Genomic DNA, 21,500 nt, shown 5'->3' on the forward strand with positions numbered 1-21,500 from the left:
ACGTGACATAATTACGATTTTCAAAGTTAAAGGCAAGGTATGCGTTCGCGCAACTTTGACAGAATAATTTTAATAATAATAAAAGTGTTATCAATTGTGTACACACATGCGTGGCATGATTTTTAATGCGCCAAACAAAATGGGTACACGGGACGACGACTCTTCTTACCCATAGCTACCACTTCTACAGGTTCATCACTCATTGTCATGCCTTCTAGTTGTAGTTGGCTTTATTAATTTTTGTATATATTGTGATTTATTTGGGCCTAATGTGTTAGTTGTCCATTTTTTACCGTTTTGATATTGTTGAACTGTACATATAAATTGTATTCTCTCTCGCACCCCTCTGAGTCTTCTTATAGTTAGTTATGTTGTGTTTGCTTATCAGCATCATAAAATTTCCGTCTTGAGATAAAGCTAGTTAGTCTATCAGCTTCTGGTGAAGGATTTAGTCACACATGTTTAGGCAGGAGAGTCGTTAGCTAGCCAGTATTGTTCTACTACTGGTGACGCTTGACGTTCCTCGGCTTGGGTTATCCGCCCGGGTAAGTCAGGTATAGATACCATCTCCTTTAGGATTTTGAAACCTAGAAGAACAAACCTCATATCGGATATCCCTAGTAGGATCACTTTATTTGCATCATGTGCATTTGACTTAGCAACACTCGTCACAGAGGTCGGGTTCTATTTTAGAAGAGGTACTTTATTCAGACCAGCATGTTCATTTTTTTGTGTTATATGTAATATTACTTGGTAGGCTTTACTCAAATGTTGACCGGCTTTAGGATACATTGATTGAATAGAGGAGAGAGACATAGAAAATGTCCTCCGTGTTTTCATAAAGTTCCCATTTAAAAAAAATATTTTGAAGGGTTCTAATGTGTAAAATTATAATTTTCAAAATATAAATTTTTAATTTATTTGACCGAACTACGCGGGTCCGATTCTCACCGGATGTGAGATACGTAGGTAAACCTCATCGGTTCCGGCCCCCAATTTTCAAAAATCCAAAACTATTTTCTTTTAATTCCTTCTTAGAACTCTTTTCTTACAAAATCAAAATAAAAATAAAAAATCAAATCCAAAAATATTTTTCTTCTTTTCCGAAGTCTTTCATTCGAAAAAAAAAGAATTCAAATCAAAATCCAAAATATTTTCTTTCTTCTTTAGAAGTCGTTCTTTTGGAAATTCAAAAATATCAAAATCCAAAAAAAAAATCTTTTTTTCTTTAGAAGTCTTTTCTTTCAAAAATTCCCAAAGAACAAAAAAAAAAATCAAAAAAAGAAATGCTAGCTTATGTACTTTGTTCCGGGTATCCTGAACTACGTAATGATCTGATTCATGCGGCGTCATGATACGTAGACAATCTCTATCGGATTCGATTATAGCCACTAAATAAACCGAGTGAAAAAAAAAGAGAAAATAAAAGAGTGACAAAAAATAACAAAGAAAAACAAAGAGCGAAAAGCAACCAAAAAAAAAAAGCAAGAGTGAATAAAATCCCAAAAGAAAACTTTTTGTCCAATTTAAAAAAGAAAACCGCGAAAAGTTTTTGTGGGTATGTTGTTAGATGGCGCGAGCAAGCCGCCATGGTAAAGTCTCCAATGAACGAAGCAAAAATGGTTACGATCTCTCTATAGGCCCAAGAGGCGGACTACTTCCAGAACATGATGTCCGCTATGGGTAATTCGTTCGCAGAAACTATCAAAATTGGGAAGATGGTCGAAAATGGTTTAAAAACAGGCCGAATCTTGAGTCATGGTGCCTTTAAGGCCATATCGCAGATCATTCAGAATGGTTCGGAGGGTTTGATGAACCGAAACATGAGAGAAGAGGGATCCATGCTGGCTTCGAGCTCGAGGGGGCCCGAAGGTCATTCAACCAACCATATATGCTTCCTAAGGTCCCACAACACTATTATCCCCATCAAGATGCTGCTTTTGTCGTGGCACCGCCTCTCCATGCGGGTGATGAACGCGCAACCCTATACACGGCCACATCATTATACATAAAACCGGGCTCCACATCCCAGAAATGCCCGTCCCTACCAAACTCCATATAATCCCCAACCAAATGTTCCCCAATACAATCCTCACCCAATAGAGTCTTTCAAAAAGAATCGGTTCACCCCTATTGGTGAATCATACTCGAGCTTGTTCCAAAAGCTAGTCAAGTTAGGTCTGCTACAGCCAGTGGCCCCGAACCAGCCAAGCCCCGAACCCCCCTCACTTCGGGCTAATGCTAGATGTGAATACCACTCTAGAGCAGTGGGACATGATACAGAAGACTGTTAGACTCTTAAGAGAGCAGTGGAAGACCTCATCGAGGTCAAGGCAATAGTTTAGGGATGGAGAGGCCCCTAATATGATGAACAATCCTCTTCCTACTCATACCAATGGGCCAGTAGTCGGAATGATCTGTGAAGATGAAGAATTTGATTCGGCGCTAAAGGCCATTGCAACCATTGCCGAGACATAAGATAAGCCAAAAAACGGTCGCCAAGCCTGAAAGTCCCCCATTAGACGGGAGCCTCGGTAGCCATTCTTGCTATCCTTTCTGCGTCCGAATTATTTCAGGGTGTAATCCGGATGTTTTACTTTATTGTCTTACTTTTCGATGTAAACCTTATCTTTAAAATTCAAAAAAAAAAATCAAATTAAAAAAAAATCAAAAAAAAAAAATCAATTAAATGAAATTAATATTTCATTGTCCAGGAATGTCTCTTTTCTTAATCTTGTCACCTTTCTTTTTCTTTTTCCAGTTATGTTAATGCAGATTTTAATAACATAACATGCTTGCGGACTTCATGCCCATATCCTAAAACGCTATCAGACCTCGAAATAATGAATCAAGAAGCAGAATGTGTTGAAGATAAAGCTTGTGAGAATATAAATAAATAATTGGAACACTAGGCCTAAGCCAAGTCCAAATGAAATCGGAAGAAGTTGAAATTTTCTCTCTTCGGAAAATTGTTAAAGCTGAGATTGAGGATAAGGATTGGGTCAAAAACCGATTTAGAACAATTGACTATGATTGATGAAAAGCGAATGGCCGCAGTTTGCCACGGGTAGTTGTACCAACAAAGAGTGGCCAGTGCCTACAACAAGAAAGTGCGGCCTAGAAAGTTCGAAGTGGGGCAACTCGTCCTAAGACGTATCCTCCCGCATCATGAAGAATCCAAAGGAAAATTTGCTCCAAATTGAAATGGATCATACATTATAAGAAGAGTGTTGCCGAAGGGAGCGCTATATTTGGGAGACATCGAGGGAAATGATCCTAAGACAGCTGTCAATGCAGACGTGGTTAAAAGGTATTATGTTTGACCCCCTTTTCACAACTTTAACATGCTCTGATTGGGATGACGAAAGCTTTCTTTTTCGCTACCCAAACACTATCAACCCTTTGCAAAACCATTGAGACGGTTCCCTTTCTTGATTACCCTCTTTGGAACCTAGAAGTTATTATTTAAAAAAAATTTAATTAAAAAAAAGACAAAGGAGAATAAAAAAAAGTTCATTGAACTACGTTTGACTTAATTCCGAAAGGATACGTAGGCAGGCTCTCTCTGGGGTTCAGTCACACCAAAATAAAAATTCAAATTCCCCCAAAAGTGAAACTGGGGCAGATGTTATAATGGTTCGGCGATGTTTCGCCTTAAAGGTTCCAAAGTTGTAATACAATCCAAATTCTTTTTACCCCAAATCATGTTCAAGTCCTTCTGATCAATCGACAAACAGAATCAAAATGGGAGATACAGTTACTTAGATCTGATGCAATCAAATGAGAGAAATAAAATGAGAGAGTCTTATTGGTGAAAACCCTCACGGACACCGTAAGGCGATGGTAAGTAGAGAAATTAAAATGAGAGAGTCTTGTTAGTGAAAACTCGCAAAGAGCACTATAAGACGATGGTGAGAAGAGAAATGAGAGAGGCCAGTTGGTGAAAACGGGCAAAAGGCGCCATTGATCGAAAAAAAGGATGCCCACAGTTACTGACATCGACACAGTCTTGGGCAAGGTTTCCTGATTTCGAGGCAAAGATTTGATGAATTCCTGAGAGTCGGACGGTTTACACATATCAGGTATCCAATCCAAAAGGCATGTCATGTTCATTGAAGTCTGCATGTACTCCAGATAAGTCCTTATTTCCTTTCCCCGAAAGGGATACCTTTTTTCTAAATTCATTTGTTCATTCCATTATTTGTTTTTCTTTGAATCCCTTTCGGTTTAACTATGTTCCGAAACTAAGACAAAGAAGGGATGGTAAGACTGATTTACAAGGGTCTCATTTGATACAAGATAATATTCAAAAGGTACCAAGCCTCGGCAGGGGCATCAAGCCGACTCCGACTGGCAATGATGGCCGATGCCTCGAAGTAAAAAACTCTTGAAATAAGAAAAGCAAAGTCAAATGCCCACAAAGGCAAAATAAAATTAAAAAGGTTAAGCCCCACGTGGCTAACCATCTTGACAAAGTTTGAAAAGCCAAAGGTTCCCCAACGCTCTGAAGTTAAATTTAGAGGAAAGAAGTGAAAAGCCTACAAAGGCAAAATGAAGGTGAAAAAGGTTAAGTCCCACGTGATTAACCGTCGTGGTAGAGTTTTAGAAAAAACAAGGGTTCTCCGGGGCCAGAAATAAAGTCGTTTTTAGGAAACAACCGGTTGCAGTTGAAAGTATCATCAAAGAAGCCGGGCCGGTATCAAGTGACTAAAACACTCAAGACCGCAAAACCACCACTATTTCAAACTGACAAATTATTCTTTGTTTGAACCACAGGAAACAAGTGTAATCCAAAGCAACCTTGTAAGAAGCAGGTGCAACCAAAAAATAAATCACGCGCAGACTGAAATAACTCTGCAAAAATAACCACTCCAAAAAGGGAAGTCTTCTCTAAATTCTTTTCCGCATTTTACTCATTCTCTTTTAAATAAAAAAAATATGATTAAAAGAAAGAAAAGAAAGAAAATTCAAAATCATGGTAGTATAGGGTCTCCACTCCCTAATCTGTTTTTCTAACATAGGATCTCCACTCCCTAGTTGATATTTTTAGACATAGGGTCCCCACTCCCTAGTTTGTTTTTCTGACATAGGATCTCCACTCCCTAGTTGATGATTATTTTAGACATAGGGTCTCCACTCCCTAGTCTGCTTTTCCAACATAGGGCATCCACTCCATAGTTTATGTTTTTAGACATAGGGTCTCCACTCCCTAGTATGCTTTTCCAACATAGGGTCTCCACTCCTTAGTCTACTTTTCCAACATAGGGTCTCCACTCCCTAATCTCTTTTCGAGCATGAGGTCTCCACTCCCTAATTTATTTTTATTTTTAAAATATAGGGTCCCCACTCCCTACTTTTCTTTTCAGTAATACAGGGCGCCAACCCCTGGTTACATTTCCTTTTCAGTAATACTGGGCGCCAACCCCTGGTTACATTTTCTTTTCAATAATACATGGCACTAACCCCTGGTTACATTTCCTTTTAGTAATACAGGGCACCAACCCCTGGTTACAATTCCTTTTAGTAATACATGAACCTTTTCGCCTAGAGGATTCAATATTTTTCAGTAATACAGGGTGCCAACCCCTGGTTATATTTTCTTTTCAGTAATACAGGGTGTCAACCCCTGGTTATATTTCCTTTTCAGCAATACAGGGCACCAACCCCCGATTATATTTCCTTTCAGTAATACAGGGCACCAACCCCTTGTTGCATCTCCTTTTCAGTAATACAGGGCGTCGACCCCTGGTTACATCTCCTTTTAGTAATACAGGACACCAACCCCTGGTTACATTTCCTTGCCAGTATAGGTATACCAATCACTGATCTCCTTACCAGTATAGGGTACACCAATCCTTAGTTATGTTCTCCAACACACACTCCCTAGTTGATTTGATTTTAAATACAGGATACACCACTCTATGATATCATTGCCAATATAGGGTATCTCATTCATTGACTACATTTTCCCAATATAAGGTACACCAATGCTTAGTTGAGACATTCTTTTAGGACAATAAAGGAATACTATCCAAAAAAAAATTATCATGACCTTTTCAGGGTACACCATTCCCGATTTTTTTATTACTTTTAATAAAGAAGTAGTTTAGAATTTTGTTACAATAACTCACGAAATTTTCCTAGTGAAAACTGGGGTAGAAAATTTTTGTTTGTTTGTTTGTTGTGGTGTCTGAGCAGGTTTTATCTCAAGGCACAGGGTTCGAGATGAACAAAATAAGTAGTCTCAATCCAAAATATGTCTGAGCATGTTTTATCTTGAGAGAAGTGAATCCCAAATGCAGAAGCAGATGGAAAGGATATGGACTGCTCAAGACGACTGAAGTCATGAGCATTGGATTTCTCGTTTTGATTAGAAGAAGTCGTAGAAGAATGAACTAGCACCTGCAGCTAGCAAGCATCAAGGTTCAGATCAGAGTCTGCATGAAGAACTAGTCAAGAATCAAGATCAAGTTTTAGAAGACTTGTAGATAGGAATATTGTAACTCATAGTTGATAGGTTTGTTTAGTTTCTTTTGATTTTGATTTAATAACTGGACTACAAACCGGAGCCTCGACGGAACCTCACTCGACTCTCCAACTCAGCATTCCATCCTTTTTTTAACTACACACGGCGTAATTTCCTTATAACCCAGGATATGTGGGTTGTCCATAACCAATACTCGGTCACACTCTTTTCTCTTATCTCTTCCCTTTTGAATAATGGTATGGCCAAAAATTAGTCATATCGCTCATCTTTTCTATGCCTGAAAACTCTTCATGTTTCCAAGCAAAGAGGAGCATGCTGGGAGCACCTATGTTTTGATCGTGCTTGAATTTTTCCTACTCATCTCACCAATACCTCACTTCTAACTCCATCTTTCCCGCTCCCATCTTCCCACGCGTGTCTCAACTCCACTTTCTTTTGCTCCCCACTTTTTGTCCCCACTCCACTTTTCCTTATCCCCCACTCCTTGTCCCCCCATGCTTGTCCCTCATAACAACCCCCCACATGTCCCTTTTTCAGAAAACACACACACACACGAAAAATGGGGGGCTGAAAACAAAAGGAGTGAGGAGAAAAACATGGGCTCCCTTTTCTTCTTAAAAAGGCCAAAATGCAGCAGCTGAGTGTGCCATGAGACTACCACAAAATCTCCATTAAAAATACCTCATCAACCATCAAAGCTTCATGGATTTTTCATCCATGTTTAGCTCCAAAAGCAGCTGAAAAACAGCTTTTTCCAGAAAAAAAATCAGCTGCAAAAATAGCCAAAAAGTGATAAAAACCAGTCTGAATCCCAGCCCCGAAACACCCGTAAAAAAACCATGAAACATCCATGAAAATCAAGCCAAAACGCGGCTGAAATTGCTGCCAAAACGCAGCAACACTTACCCATTTAAAACACGCGAGTTTCAGTCGAGGGAGACAAGTTCGCCGTTTCGTTTCGTTTGATGATCCAGTCCACTGTCAAGTTTGGTTAGTTTTCTTCCTTGTAACCTAACACTCGAGACTCTTTATTAATACAGTGAAAAGCTCTGGTCAACATAGGTCACTTTCTTCTTTGATTCACTTTTGGTTTAATATCAAGTTCTTGTTTAATCTTTTAGTGTTTTATTTTGTTTAAATGTCTTTGATAGCTTATTGAATTATTTTGTTGCCTACGTTTGTTCAAGAACATCACTAGAATTTGTATGAGTTAAGATTTATATTCATGTGTTTACTTGATGGGTGGAAGTTACTGATTTGCATATTTCATCGCACTATTGAATTCCTTTGGTATGTAAAATAACCACTGAAGAAAAACAAATGAATGAATAAAGGGATTTCTAGTAAGCTCTAATCAAATAGGTTGTGGTTGTTTTGTTTGTTTTCTTCTTTTTCTTTTTCTTATTTTGTAAGCATATAGTTTTGATTTAATTTTTATACATGTAAAATAGGGAACATTCGAAGAAGACAGTAGTTGAGTTGGTATTGTGCCTTGTGATTTATGGTGTATCAAGATGGGCCATAGGTTTGCTTGGTGGAAATTAAAAGGTTGTTTAGTTAACATTTGTTTTAGTTCATATAGTATGCAATGAATATGATTTGATTAGCTAGTTGGATTTTTAGAGATGTTTGATTATGTTTGGAGTAGTTTGGGGATGATAGGATTCAAAAAGATTTAGCCTTTTGTCTCTATTTATTTCATAATTATAATAGTCAAATCTTACCACTTCCACAATGATCCCCATAAACCCTCGGCCTTAATCTCAAACTAGTTTAGGAAAATAACTTATAAATATATCTAGTATGCTTTAGGCGCACAGTAATAAATCAATTATCGTGATTATGTATACATTCACGTGATATAATTACGATTTTTAAAGTTAAAGGCAAGGTATGCGTTCGCGCAACTTTGACAGAACAATTTTAATAATAATAAAAGTATTATCAATTGTGTACACATATGTGTGGCATGATTTTTAATGTGCCAAACAAAATGGGTACACGTATGCGTGACTCGTTTCAAGATAATTTCTTAATTACGAATAATCAAGCAATAAAATCGGATAAATAAAAATATAGAAATCAATAAATCACAGTTTGTCCAAAAAAATAATATAAGACAAATGTAGTCAATAAAGCGGTCGTGCTAGAACCACGGGACTCGGGGAATGCCTTACACCTTCTCCCCGGTCAACAAAATTCCTTATCCGGACTTTATTTTCGCAGACCGATAATAAAAGAGTCAAATCTTCCTTTGAATAGAGATTCAAATAAAAGGTGACTTTGAACACCCAAAAATTAAATTTCAAGTGGCGACTCTGAATAATAAATAATCCCTATTTAAAAATTATCACTTTAACTAGAAAAACTCTTTTATCCAACAAACATAATACACATCTTTTGGGGGGTAAAAAGGGGTGTGACAGGCTTGATCCTCATCTTTAATTTCAGCATCTATATTACTCAAATCCATAAGAATGAAATCAAATGTGTCAAGATGAGAGAGAATAGAGGTACCTTCACCCATACGAATTGTATAAAGTTTCTGCTTCTGGTAAAGTCTATTTTTCACCGTAAAACCTCATTTGAGAGATTTAAAATGATACTTGCTTTTGCCTTTTTGTCTATGACGGCAAATTTTTCGTCCCTCATTTTATCCTGCTTCTTCTCCTTTCCTCGCAACGCCAAATCTAAGCCATCCTGAATTAGGATAGCTTCCATCTTTAATTGCCATATTCCGAAGTTTGCACTTCGATCAAATTTCTCAACATAAGTCTTTGTTAAAGTCATATTGGCTACTAAAACAAACCCGGTTAGATCCGGCTCTGATACCAATTTGTTAAGATCGAGAACTTGGGGTAGTGCGAAATTTAGCCAAACGACGTTATAATGATAATAACAAAGACAGTGCAAGTTGATAATAACGATAATTAAAGTAGATAAAGAAGACACCAATTTAACGTGGTTCGGTCAGTGTGACCTACGTCCACAAGCGGAAAAGAGCAATTTCACTATACCAATAAGAGTACAAAAGAGAGTACAAAATTAGAGTAAATACTCTAATTAATCCCAAATACCCTAAGAGAATAATCTCACAAGATCACTCAAACGAAAGGGTTCACACAAGTGCTTCCAACACTCAACTCTCATACAAAATACTCTTAATAAAGGAGGAAAGGAAGAAATAAGAAATGAAAACTCGGGTCTTGTTGGTGTATTTAAAATGAACTAATGTCCTTTCTTTTTATATGCAAAAAAGTCTAGGCCTCTTAGTTGTAAAAGAAAAAATACAACTTGTGCAAATGATATCAACCGCACAATGCAATATTTTTGGGTCCCAAAGAATATTGCCAACAAAGTCTACACTTTGCAAATATGCTTATGCTTATATGAGATGGACTCCATTAGCCAAAATATTGGCCATATTACAATACACATTGAGGATAAAAAGAGAGAAGGTCGTTTGAGATGAGTTTGGTCATGTTCTGCTTCTACGTATGGATGCACCAGTCCGTATGTATAAAATTGTGATGAGTGAAGATATTAAATGGACGGGATATACCTAAAATCAATTGAAAGAAAGTTATCTCGAGAGATTTATAATTTTCTGTAATCAAAACATGCTTAGCTAAAAGTATGGCACAATAAAAGAAAAAAAATCCATATGTATAATATTTATTAGTTGAGAATATATTTTATTTTTGTGGAGAATTTTTAAAATTATTATTAGTATATTTATTATTTATTTATATTTAATTTATTTTTATTAGTATGGTGATGATATCAGTGCGAGAATTCATATAGGTCCACCCTACATGTTTGGGACTAACGTATCATAGTTGTTATTATTGTTTGATATCGTTTTCGAACTTATTTAATTTAGATAAATCCGTCTTTATTGTTCTTACCCAACTTTACCTTTTTAAACATATAAATTTTCAAATAGTGTGTTGCCACCTTTTGTAGTTGACATATCAATATCCTTAACACGCTTAGAATCCACGTCTTTTCTTCACCATTTCCCACCTTTTCTTTTCTATATATCTTCAAATCTCTTCCTTCTTCACTTCAAGCTTGAATTCCACATTGCTCACAAAATCGATGTCGTTTGAAGACGAAGAGGAATCGTTGGAGCACACGCTCTTAGTAGTGCGTGAAGTAAATGTATACAAAATCCCTCCACGTCCGACAAGCGGCGGGTACAAATGCGGCGAGTGGCTTCAATCCGATAAGATCTGGTCGGGTCGACTCAGGGTCGTATCCTGTAAAGACAGGTGCGAGATCCGATTAGAGGATCCGAATTCCGGCGAGCTGTTCGCCGCTTGTTTCGTGCCGCCGGGCCAGAGAGAAAATTCGGTGGAATCGGTGCTCGATTCGTCGAGGTACTTCGTATTGAAGATCGAGGACGGCAGGGGGAAGCACGCGTTCGTAGGGTTAGGGTTTGGGGAAAGGAATGAGGCGTTTGATTTCAATGTGGCGTTGTCGGATCATGAGAAGTACGTGAAGAGAGAGAGCGAGAAGTATGATGGTGATGATGAAGCTAGTGGTGATGGACATATTGATATTCATCCTGCTGTTAATCATCGATTAAAGGTATTGCATTTTGCTTAATGATGAATCAGACGTTTTAATTATGAGTTTACTTCTGTGGACTGACAGTAAAAAAACATTGCACAATAAAAGGTTATTACATGTAACTCTATTTAATAGCATTGATTGCTAATCTGTACTAACTTGTCACAACTGTTAATTCGGTATATACGACTTAAATTCTTTGATTGTGCATAAATCCAGGAGCTTAAGCCATTAATGCAGTGTAGCCTGCAAATATTATTATTATCATTATTTTTTATTATTTTAGGATATTAAGAGCATGTTTGGAAAGGCACCTGGGAATTAGATTTGAGTGTAATTGGAGAGGTGCAAACTTGCAATTACACTCTCCAATTTCATGGGAGGTGAGAATTGGTGGTAATTACATTTCTTTCCTCTTTATTTTAATTTTAATTTATTTTTTATAACTTTTTATTTCCATTATTTTAATTTAATTTAATTTTAATTTTTTTATTTTATTTTTACTTTTAATTTTCTTTTTAAATTTTTAAATATATTTTCTTTGTACATTATTTATTTTTTATTTCTCTACCTTTACTTCTTGTGATTCCATGTAATTGCTTGTATATTTTATTTTTTATTTGTTTTATTTTCTTCATTTAGCGTAATTGTATTATTATTCTATTTTTTTTAAACTACACCTTCTAATATTAGATATAATGACTCGTTAACAAACTTGGCATATAATGAGTGATGTCATTAAAGTAAAATTTTGTTGTTGAATGAGGTTATAAACTTATTACGTTTCCTAATCTTAAGTTGTATTGGAACTTATTTTTATTATGTTGGAATTTGACATATGTTAAAGTTTTTTTTAGGGGAGGATTTTGAAATTGTGTTATATTTATGGTTTTAGTTTACTTGTTTTAGTAGTATTGGCTTGTTATTTCACATTGCATGCTGTTCATTTTTTAGTTAGAATTGATAGATTAGTTTTGTCAAACATTTTCATAATGTTATGAAATTATATTTATAAATATTAACGTATTTTATCAAACATGCATTCCATGATGTTCTTACAAAAAGTATGTTTTTAGTTTTTATAATTAATTAAACTAAATATTATTAATTTGGAAAATATATAGCAATTATTTTTACAATATTAGTTATAAATATATGATTACTAATTAGTGTATATTCAATAAAAAAATATGCATCTTAAATACCAAATGTAATATCATTTATACTTATAAAAATCATATGCATCTTAAATACCAAATCTAATACTCTGTATCATTTATACTTATAAAAGATCATTTATAAGCATATATTTATTATATTAACTTTTAAGTTCGATAATTACTTCATTTAAAATTTAATTTAATTGTGTAATTACACTTGTGCAACCAAACAATACGCTTGTAATTACACTGTAATTACCTTATGACAAACAAACAAGTCGTCATAATTACTAGGTTGTGTAATTACACCAATTTCAATTGCCGGTGACTTTCCAGACAGACCCTAAATGTCATGGGCAGATGTAGAGTGTAAGTTATGGATTCATCCGAACCCAACAAATTGGCTTGTTAAAAAGTTCACTAAATGAGTACAAATAATTGATTCTGGAACCCAGTAAATCAAATGAGTTTTGGTAGAATGCTGAACTCAAAACCATAAAGTTCAAATCCTGGATCCATCTTGTGAGGTTGAGTTTGTAGATCCGTCTATGATAATGACTTTATGTTTCTCTGGCAGTTAACTGTTAGTGTTAGGGCCTTAGTTTGCATCTGGTTATGGTGCGTCTGCAGAAACTAAATTTGTGATAATTTTTACTAAGCTAAATTTGACTGAATGTTAAGGTTGCAGCTTGACTTTGACTAGATACATTATGAAATATATGCAGCTTAGGTTGAAGTTGAAGGAATATATGATTCTGAGTAAACAGTCATCAAAACGGAAAAGAGGATATGAATCCTATGAGTGCAAAGAAGTTCCTTTTTTTCATTTTTGAAACTTGAATAGAGTGGAATAGATACAGAAAATTCATATAGCTAATCCCATCTAATTTATGATTGATATGTTGTTGATTGCTTGTTTTTTTGAAATGTTTTCTTGGAGGAGGGGGTGGTGGTGATTGAAAAGAACTAGCCCTCCTGTTAAAAATATGTGGTTTACATTTTAAATTGGATATGTGCTTCAATACGTACTTGTTGAATTACTTCATAAGAGATTAAAAGTACGTTATGAGTAGAGTTTGGGAGCATCAAATTACTCGGATTGATTGGATTCTTAACCAATCTTATTCAGCTTATTGGATATTGAGTGCTTTGTCGTAAGTACAGGTTAAATATGACATCGTGTGAATATCTACTGGAAATTTGTTCCAGTGAGTTGGTTTTCTTTGTATGCAAATTACTCCATTTTCTGTATGACTTGCATTAATTGAGCCTTGTCTATATCATGGTTTCTATACCATTTAAAGGTGATTTATAGTTGGTGATTGTTTCACTCTATTCTTGTGTCATAGTGGATTGTCCTCGAATGCAGTCAGTTACTCAGTTATTCACCTAAATGAGTAACTCTGGGTAGTTTGGTTCCTAGGAAGGTGAAACTATCCGGATAAATGTGAAGAACAAACCATCTAGTGGAACGGGCATGCTTTCTGCCGCTGGTCAATCCAAGACCATTGCCATTGCGCCACCCCCTAGTGGAGCTAACAAGATCAGGTGTCCTCTTCCACCCCCGCCAAATGATCTGGCTATTTCGCAGAAGACTTCTAGCACTCCCCGTATTGCACTCAAGGGGCCAAAGGAAAGCTCAAGGCAATCCATTGATCCATTATCCAATCTCTCTCAACTTCAGGTATTTTACTTCATGCCTTTTATAACACTTCCTACTTATGTAGGTCTCTGCATATTGCTAAACCGTAAGTCCACTCCAGAAATCATTTGTTAATGCCCCTTTGGCCAATGGATAATTGCTCATATTTACCCTGATCAACCAAAACATGTCGGAGATTTTTGAAATTGTGTGTCTACTTCGTTTTGTTGTTGTTACCTACTCTAATCTAGATAACAGTTGTTTTGCAAATATTGAAGACAATCATTAGATATGGAAGGCTTGAAATAAAAGGTCGGTTACTGGTTGCCAGTGCTAGTTTCTGAGAGAAGTTGTTGAACTGTAGGCATAAATCATGTTGATCTATTCAAGGAAGAAAAACTGTGCATCTTAGCTGATGATTAGGTTACATGGGTTTGAATTCAACAGCTTTGGCATGTGTCGGTTTTGATTTATCTAACAACAACTACGCCTCAGCCTTCAACAAAGTTGGGGTCGGTGATATGAATCCTCACTTCTTTCTTTAAGCTCAACTCTTTTGATTTATCTAAACTTTGGTGATTTATGGGATATATATTCTTCAATTATTTGCTACAACTGCATCATGAGCAATTCTTTGATCTGAAAATGGGCAACATTTTAATAGCAGAATTTCCTTATTCGTGTTCGCAGAGGAGCCTTCCTTCAGCTGCCGGATCTGGACTGAATAAAACCACAGCAGCTGGATGGGCAGCATTTTGAGATTTTAAGCGTATGTTTAATATGGCTGAGATAGTGAGATATATGCTTGTTGTTATACTAGGGTAGAAAACTATGTATCCAAACTAAAAGGGTAGATTGGTGCACTAAGCTTTCGGTATGCACGGGGTTCAGGGAAGGGCTGAACCACATTTGGTCTACTGTACAAACCTTATCTTGCATTTTTGCTAGAGGTTATTTCCACAGCTTGAACTCATGGCCTCGTGGTCACATGATGACAACTTTTAACTGTTGCGCCAAGCCTTCCTTGTTAAGAGAATGAAAGAAAAATTTCATGTTACTGTTTCCTCGTTTCTTTGGAAGATAAATTGTGATGGAGTGTATTTAAACTTGCTTAACCTGTCTGAATTGTACTTCTGTTCTACATCTAATAAAGAAAATATTTTATTTTGCAAACTTGTCCAAAGTGTTTTGGCTGAAGTAAGCTGTCATATTTTGCAATCATAGTCGTGTAGATGTGACTAAATTGCTCAAGTTTGTTTTCTGTCAAGTACACAAATGTTGCATTTAATTTGATTTGAGAATTTAGCTCAGGCTCCAGAGCTCTTGTGGCCTTTATTCTGATAGGGGAGTCACGGGTGGCGTGAAGTAGGGAATGAATCACATGTTTTATGACACTAATGATTGTGGGATGCATTGGATCCCTCCGTCTTTAACGAGAGATTTGGAGTTTGAGTTTTGGATTTGAAATTCTTTTCGGTAGGGCGAATATCGAGTGTCGGGTGGAGAACCATAAAAATTCACATTGGTTATGAATATTTACCCGTAAAATGAGACAGTTGAATTGATACGTGGTTTCTAGACAAGTGAACTAATTTGATCCTGAAATAATGCGATAATTGAAGAAATGTATAATACATAGCCTTAAAATATAGTAGATGAAACAACAGAGATGGCAGTTCTGGGAACAAGGTTTCCGGGTATAGCAATGATGAGATCAAAAAGCGGAAAAGTAAGATTGTATTAAGCTTTGTATAGAATGTAGTGTAAGTTTAGCTAGAAAACGTGATTAAGACTATTCCGAGTCCGGACCCTTTTATGTTGGAAGCTCCGTCCGTAAATAAGGTCCAAACCCCCGATGTCGATTCTGACTCCATTGCTGCCTCTTTGGTTGCCATACGCAGTAGTCCCGGACTGAAATCGGCCACGAAATCGGCCAAGACTTGCAACTTAATTGCAGTCCTTAGTTTATATTTTATGTCGAACTCACTCATTTCGACGACCCATTTGGCTAATCTTCCCAAGAGCCCGGGTTTATGGAGGATGTTCTGCAAAGGAAAAGTAATCACCACAGCCATCAGGTGGCATTGGAAGTAGGGTCTCAGCTTCCGAGCGGCGACTACGAGAGCTAAGGCCAGTTTTTTCAAATGTGGGTAGCGAGTTTCTACTCCCGTTAAAATTTTGCTAACGTGATAAATGAAAAATTGCGTACCTTCGTCCTCCCGGACTAAAACTGCACTTACCGCAACTTCTGAAACCGCGGGGTAGACTAGTAATGTTTCACCTTCTTTTGGTTTTAGAGCAATGAAGGGCTTGATAAGTACTTCTTCAGGTCCCTCAGAGCCTGCTGGCACTCTGGTGTCCATTCGAAATTATTTTTCTTTTTGAGCAGTGTGAAGAAGCGATGACATTTTTCCGACGACCGGGAAATGAACCTGCTCAAAGCTGCTAATCTGCCTGTGAGCCTTTGTACTTCCTTTATGTTCGACAATTGATCCGGGATATCCTCTATGACCTTGATTTTGTCGGGGTTTACCTCAATGCCCCTTTGTGAGACCAGAAATCCTAGAAACTTACCAGAACTGACCCCGAACGCGCACTTCTCAGGATTAAGTTTCATGTTACGCTTCCTTAGGATGCCGAATGCTTCTTGCAAATGCTTAAGGTGGTCACCTGCATTCAAAGACTTAACGAGCATATCGCCTATATAAACTTCTATAGTCTTTCCTATTTGTTTTTCAAACATCTTATTTACGAATCGTTGATAAGTGGATTCGGCGTTTTTCAACCCGAATGGCATCATATTGTAACAATATGTACCAAAATTCGTTATAAACGAAGTCTTTTCCTGATCTTCCGGATTCATCGTGATTTCGTTGTGCCCGGAATAAGCATAGAGAAAACTCATTAACTTGTGCCCGGTCGAGACATCAATCATTTGATCGATATTTGGCAATGGGAACGAGTCTTTAGGAAACGCTTTATTAAGGTCTTTATAGTCTACACACATGCAAAATTTATTGTTCTTCTTAGGAACTACTACTACATTGGCTAGCCAATCCGGATATCTTACCTCTCGGATCGAACCGATATTAAGCAAGCAGGTTACCTCTTCTTTGACGAATTTATTCCTGGCCTCGTCAATATGGCGTTTCTTTTGTCTTACCGGAGGTACGTTGGGATCCAAACTCATCTTGTGCATGGCTACTTCCGTCGGGATACATGTCATATCCTCATGCGACCATGCGAAACAATCGATATTAAATTTAAGGAATTCAATAAAACCAGACCTGAGCTCTGGTTGCAGTCTTGTCCCCAAATGAAGTTTTCTTTCTAGGAATTCTTCGAACAATGCAACTTGCTCCAGTTCTTCCGCCGTGGACTTCGTTGCGTCCGTCTCTTTTGGAACTTGGAAATATCTCAACACCTGATAATGTTCTGACGACTCTACTCCCGGGCTAACTTCTTCTAGCTTGGGAGTAGGTGTCGGTTCCTATAATTGCTATGCCGTGTGCTCCTTCCCTTTGCTACTGGAAACCGAGATTGCATTCATCTCCCTTGTTGCCGGTTGATCACCTCTTATCTGCTTGATTCCTTCGGGTGTTGGAAACTTCAACAATTATATCCCATGTCATCATCTACTACTTCGAAGAGAGTTGTTTTCATCACTCCCTCAGCGTTCTTCTCGTGTAACCATGACTTTCCCAGGATAATATTATATCCCATGTCACCATCTACTACTTCAAAGAGAGTTGTTTTCATTACTCCCTCAGCATTTGTGAGCAGCAAAATCTCTCCCGGGGTCGTCACGCTCGCAAGGTTGAATCTAGTAAGGAGCTTTGTTGCCGGAATAATGCTTCTGGTGAGTTTAGCTTGCTCCAATAGTCTCCATTGTATGATATTAGCCGAACTTCCTGGATCCACTAGAACACGTTTAATCTTAAAATTCATCACATTTAAAGAAATTACTAGTGTATCGTTGTGTGGTAATAACAATCCGTCTGCGTCCTCCTCCGTGAAAGTGATATCGTCTTCCCGAAATCTTTTACTATGAGTTATTGATACTTTCATCTTTTTCGCTGTCAAAAAGGTGACCCTGTTAATCTCATTCCCTCCGAAGATCATATTGATCGTTTGGCGTGGGGGTTCTTCTTCTGCTTTCGAAGGTTCCGCGTTGTCTCTGTTACGACCATAATTGTTCTTAGTTCGGTCACTTAAGAATTCTCTGAGGTGACCATTCTTCAATAGTGTTGCCACCTCTTCCCAGAGGTGTCGGCAGTCCCATGTTCGGTGGTCGGTCGTTCCGTGGTATTCACACCATAAGTTGGGATCCCTCTGACTGGAATCGGATCTCATATGTCTCGGGAATCGTGCCTCTTTAATGTTTCTCATGGCTGACACCAACTCCATTATACTGGCGTTGAAGTTATATTCCGATAACTTGGGGTAAGAAGGATCCCGAGACCTCGACATCTCTTTATCCTGCAGTGGTCTATTGTTTCGACCACGATCGGTCCCTCTGTTAACGGTGAACTTGTTTGCTTCCCGGAAGTTTTTGCCACGGCCTTTGGTCCGCTCGTAAGGCAAAAACCGGCCCCTCGAAGTCCGTTTGTCTGTGTCGTAGTCATCCTTTGATTTTTCTCTGCTCTTCTCCCGTCCTTTGGCCGATGATGTAGAACTGACTTGGTCATCTTCGATCCTTATCTTTGACTCGTACCGATTGTGGACATCTGCCCAAGTTATTGCTTGAACGTCTGAGCTTCTTGGATTCAATCCTTTGGTGAATGCTTCAGCTGCCCATTCATCCGGGACATAAGAGAGCAACATTCTTTCTTTCTGAAATCGGGTAACGAACTCTCGTAATAATTCAGATTCTCTCTGTGTGATCCTGAATATGTCGGCCTTCCGGACCTGTACTTTTCTGGCCCCGACATGAGCCTTGATGAAAGAATTTGCGAGCATCTCAAAGGAATCTATGGAATGCTCGGGTAATTAATGAATACCACGTTAGAGCTCCTCTCGTGAGAGTTTCTCCAAATTTCTTTAGCAAAACAAATTCAATTTCGTGAGGAGCTAAATCATTTCCTTTTACCGCCGTTGTGTAGGTGGTAATATGCTCATGTGGGTCTGAAGCCCCGTCATACTTTGGCACTTCAGGCATTTTGAACCGCTTTGGGAATAGTTTTGGTGCCGGACTCGGCTTGTATGACAATTGAGTATACTTCTTCGAGTCTGGGCCTTTCAATACTAGTGGTGCGCCCGGGATTTGGTCCATGCGGGCATTTACTTCACTCATAAACCGTAAAAGTTCATTCTTGAACGGGTCATTCTCGTTATTGAGACCGGATCCGCTCCCCCAGCCCCGTCGGAGCCAATTTCACCCCTGGAAGTATTGTTGTCGACTCTTTGCGTTGTTTGGCTTGCGGTAACACCGGAAGGAATTGGATCTCGTCTGTTTGCATTATTCGAAGCCCCCGATAGCGCCTGCTTCAACTCCATCATAACCTTATCCTGCCGCGTGAGATAGCCTAGAATGATCGCATGTTGCTCTTACAGGACCTCACCGCATCCATGACATGTTCCTCATCAGCATCATCGGGAGTTGTCTTCCGAACCTGTCGAGGGTTCTACCTATCATGCACCGGCGTGACGTCATTCCCCTCATTATGGGTGTCACTGATTGAATCTTCAAAATGAGGTTGATCCCCCCCGAATTTCAGGGTTGTGTGTGTTGTTAACAGTGTTATCTGCCATTTTTGTGATTTTTTCTAAGACAAAATAATCAAATCACGTTAGTAAATAAGGCAAGGATCAATATAATTGCACGGTTGTCTAGGCCCCACGGTGGGCGCCAAATTATTTACCCGTAAAACGACACAGTTGAATTTATACGTGATTTCTAGACAAGTGAACTAATGTGATCTTGAAATAATGTGATAATTGAAGAAATGTATAATACTTAGCCTTAATATGTAGATGAAACAACAGAGATTACAATTCCGGGAACAAGGTTTCAGGGTACAACAATGATGAGATCAAAAAGCGGGAAAGTTAGATTGTATTAAGCTTTGTATAGAATATAGTGTAAGTTTAGCCAGGAAATTCGTGTCCTTTACAATGATAACCAGCCTCACTATTTATAATTGTGTCTAGGGAAGGAGGTCCTAGGATCGTGCCCTCCTTTAATGTGAATTATGAGGGCCATTGATGAAGATGTAACGGTGAACATAAATGTCAAATTCTGTGTAACGGGTCGTCGCTCTTAATGTTGCAGAATATTTCTTATTAAATGCTACCGGGCGCAGAGCATTTAATACACCTTTATGAACGTTATCTCTTTAGGTGACAAGTAGAATGACCGCATTCAGTCTTCGGCCATCCCCGTCTTAGGTTCCACGTATCTTTCCTTTAGATGACCACGTGTCATATCATATTCACCTTATATACAGAATGGTAAAATGAACCTCATGATTCCTTAAGGTCAAGTTGTCATGTGATATGTTTGAAGTGTTGTCATAAACCATATGTTTACTGGTACTCAAAAATAGATTTTCACGAGCCAAATCAATTATTAAAAAATGTTAAGTTTGGAGCAAAATTCTGGCTGCGTGAGTTTGCTCCCGTTATTGGTCTCATCTCTCAAGTATGTATAAAGAATTATTTTGTTAGGTTGACAACCAATGTAAAACTAATATGAACAAATTGACGTGAATATCAGAAGAGATTTGGTTCTTGCACGTGTACTTGCAATTTTCCTCTTGTTTCCCCCTCTTGTGTGTCGTTGGTCATTTTGACGTTTTTCGATTTTCTTGTTCTAATTTGGTTTATTTTTCTACTTCACTGGTTATGCTAAGGAAACTGTTGTTTTTATTATGAACATGATTCAATCAATCTATCAAATTATCAACTAATCTAATTAAGGTTGGCTGAATCCTCTGTATGATTTCCGATCATGTCTGTGATTACCACAACCTAGTCTTGTATGGGCTATTATGAGGCAATTGAGTAAGATAATTGATCATATATTAAGTTAGTTTGACCAACAAAGGTTGTGATAGATTAGTAATTACTCTTTCATCCTTAATTAGAGGTTTCAAGTTCGAGTCTGCTATAAAGTTGTCTTTGTTAGAGAGCGCTTTACCCCCAATATAGGACTTCCTGATAGCGGATACGAATTTAATTTAATCACGCCCCAATTTTATACCAAATCAATAAATATAAGACATTTGCCTTTTATACACTGATAGAATTTAAGGGCCCACCAAAATATATAGAGAACCAGGTTCTCTATTAGTTCCCACAGAGCACACGCACACTGCAGTAGGTAAATGACACACAAAATATTTACGTGGAAAACTCCCAGCTCACGGGATTAAAAACCACGACCTACCCTTGTAGAATTTCAACTTCACTTTTGAGGAAACTTTAGATTACAACTTATTGTAATCTAGTAATTAACCTTTTAATCCCTCACTAACTTGTAACAACTCTATTACAAGTCACTTTGTAATAACTCTATTACAAAGACTTTTAACTCGACTAAACTAGCCAAGACACAAACACAAGGGTTTATGATTTACAAAGGTTTCCTACACAATGCTTCTAACTAAGCTAAGTAGGAATTACAAGTGAAAAACTT

At 37.7% G+C, this 21,500-nt stretch overlaps 1 protein-coding gene across 1 annotated transcript; it reads left to right on the top strand.

Moving 5' to 3' along the window:
• The first annotated feature begins 10,454 nt into the window (after window positions 1-10,454).
• LOC107758952 (uncharacterized protein At1g03900) lies at window positions 10,455-15,037 on the top strand. Its single transcript, XM_016576801.2, has 3 exons — window positions 10,455-11,080; window positions 13,646-13,906; window positions 14,555-15,037. The coding sequence occupies exons 1-3, from the start codon at window positions 10,589-10,591 to the stop codon at window positions 14,621-14,623; spliced, it is 822 nt and encodes a 273-aa protein (XP_016432287.1). The 5' UTR covers window positions 10,455-10,588; the 3' UTR covers window positions 14,624-15,037.
• The last annotated feature ends 6,463 nt before the right edge of the window (window positions 15,038-21,500 follow it).

This window comes from Nicotiana tabacum, chromosome 17, assembly GCF_000715075.1.
Source record: "Nicotiana tabacum cultivar K326 chromosome 17, ASM71507v2, whole genome shotgun sequence".
Classification (NCBI taxonomy): Eukaryota; Viridiplantae; Streptophyta; class Magnoliopsida; order Solanales; family Solanaceae; genus Nicotiana; species Nicotiana tabacum.

What these genes read in the sequence shown, in the direction of transcription:
- LOC107758952 (XM_016576801.2), top strand. Translation starts at nt 10,589, where the DNA reads ATGTCGTTTGAAGACGAAGAGGAATCGTTGGAGCACACGCTCTTAGTA. An exon ending in CTGTTAATCATCGATTAAAG is followed by an intron (nt 11,081 to 13,645) that starts GTATTGCATTTT and finishes TTTGGTTCCTAG; the next exon opens with GAAGGTGAAACTATCCGGAT. An exon ending in CCAATCTCTCTCAACTTCAG is followed by an intron (nt 13,907 to 14,554) that starts GTATTTTACTTC and finishes TCGTGTTCGCAG; the next exon opens with AGGAGCCTTCCTTCAGCTGC.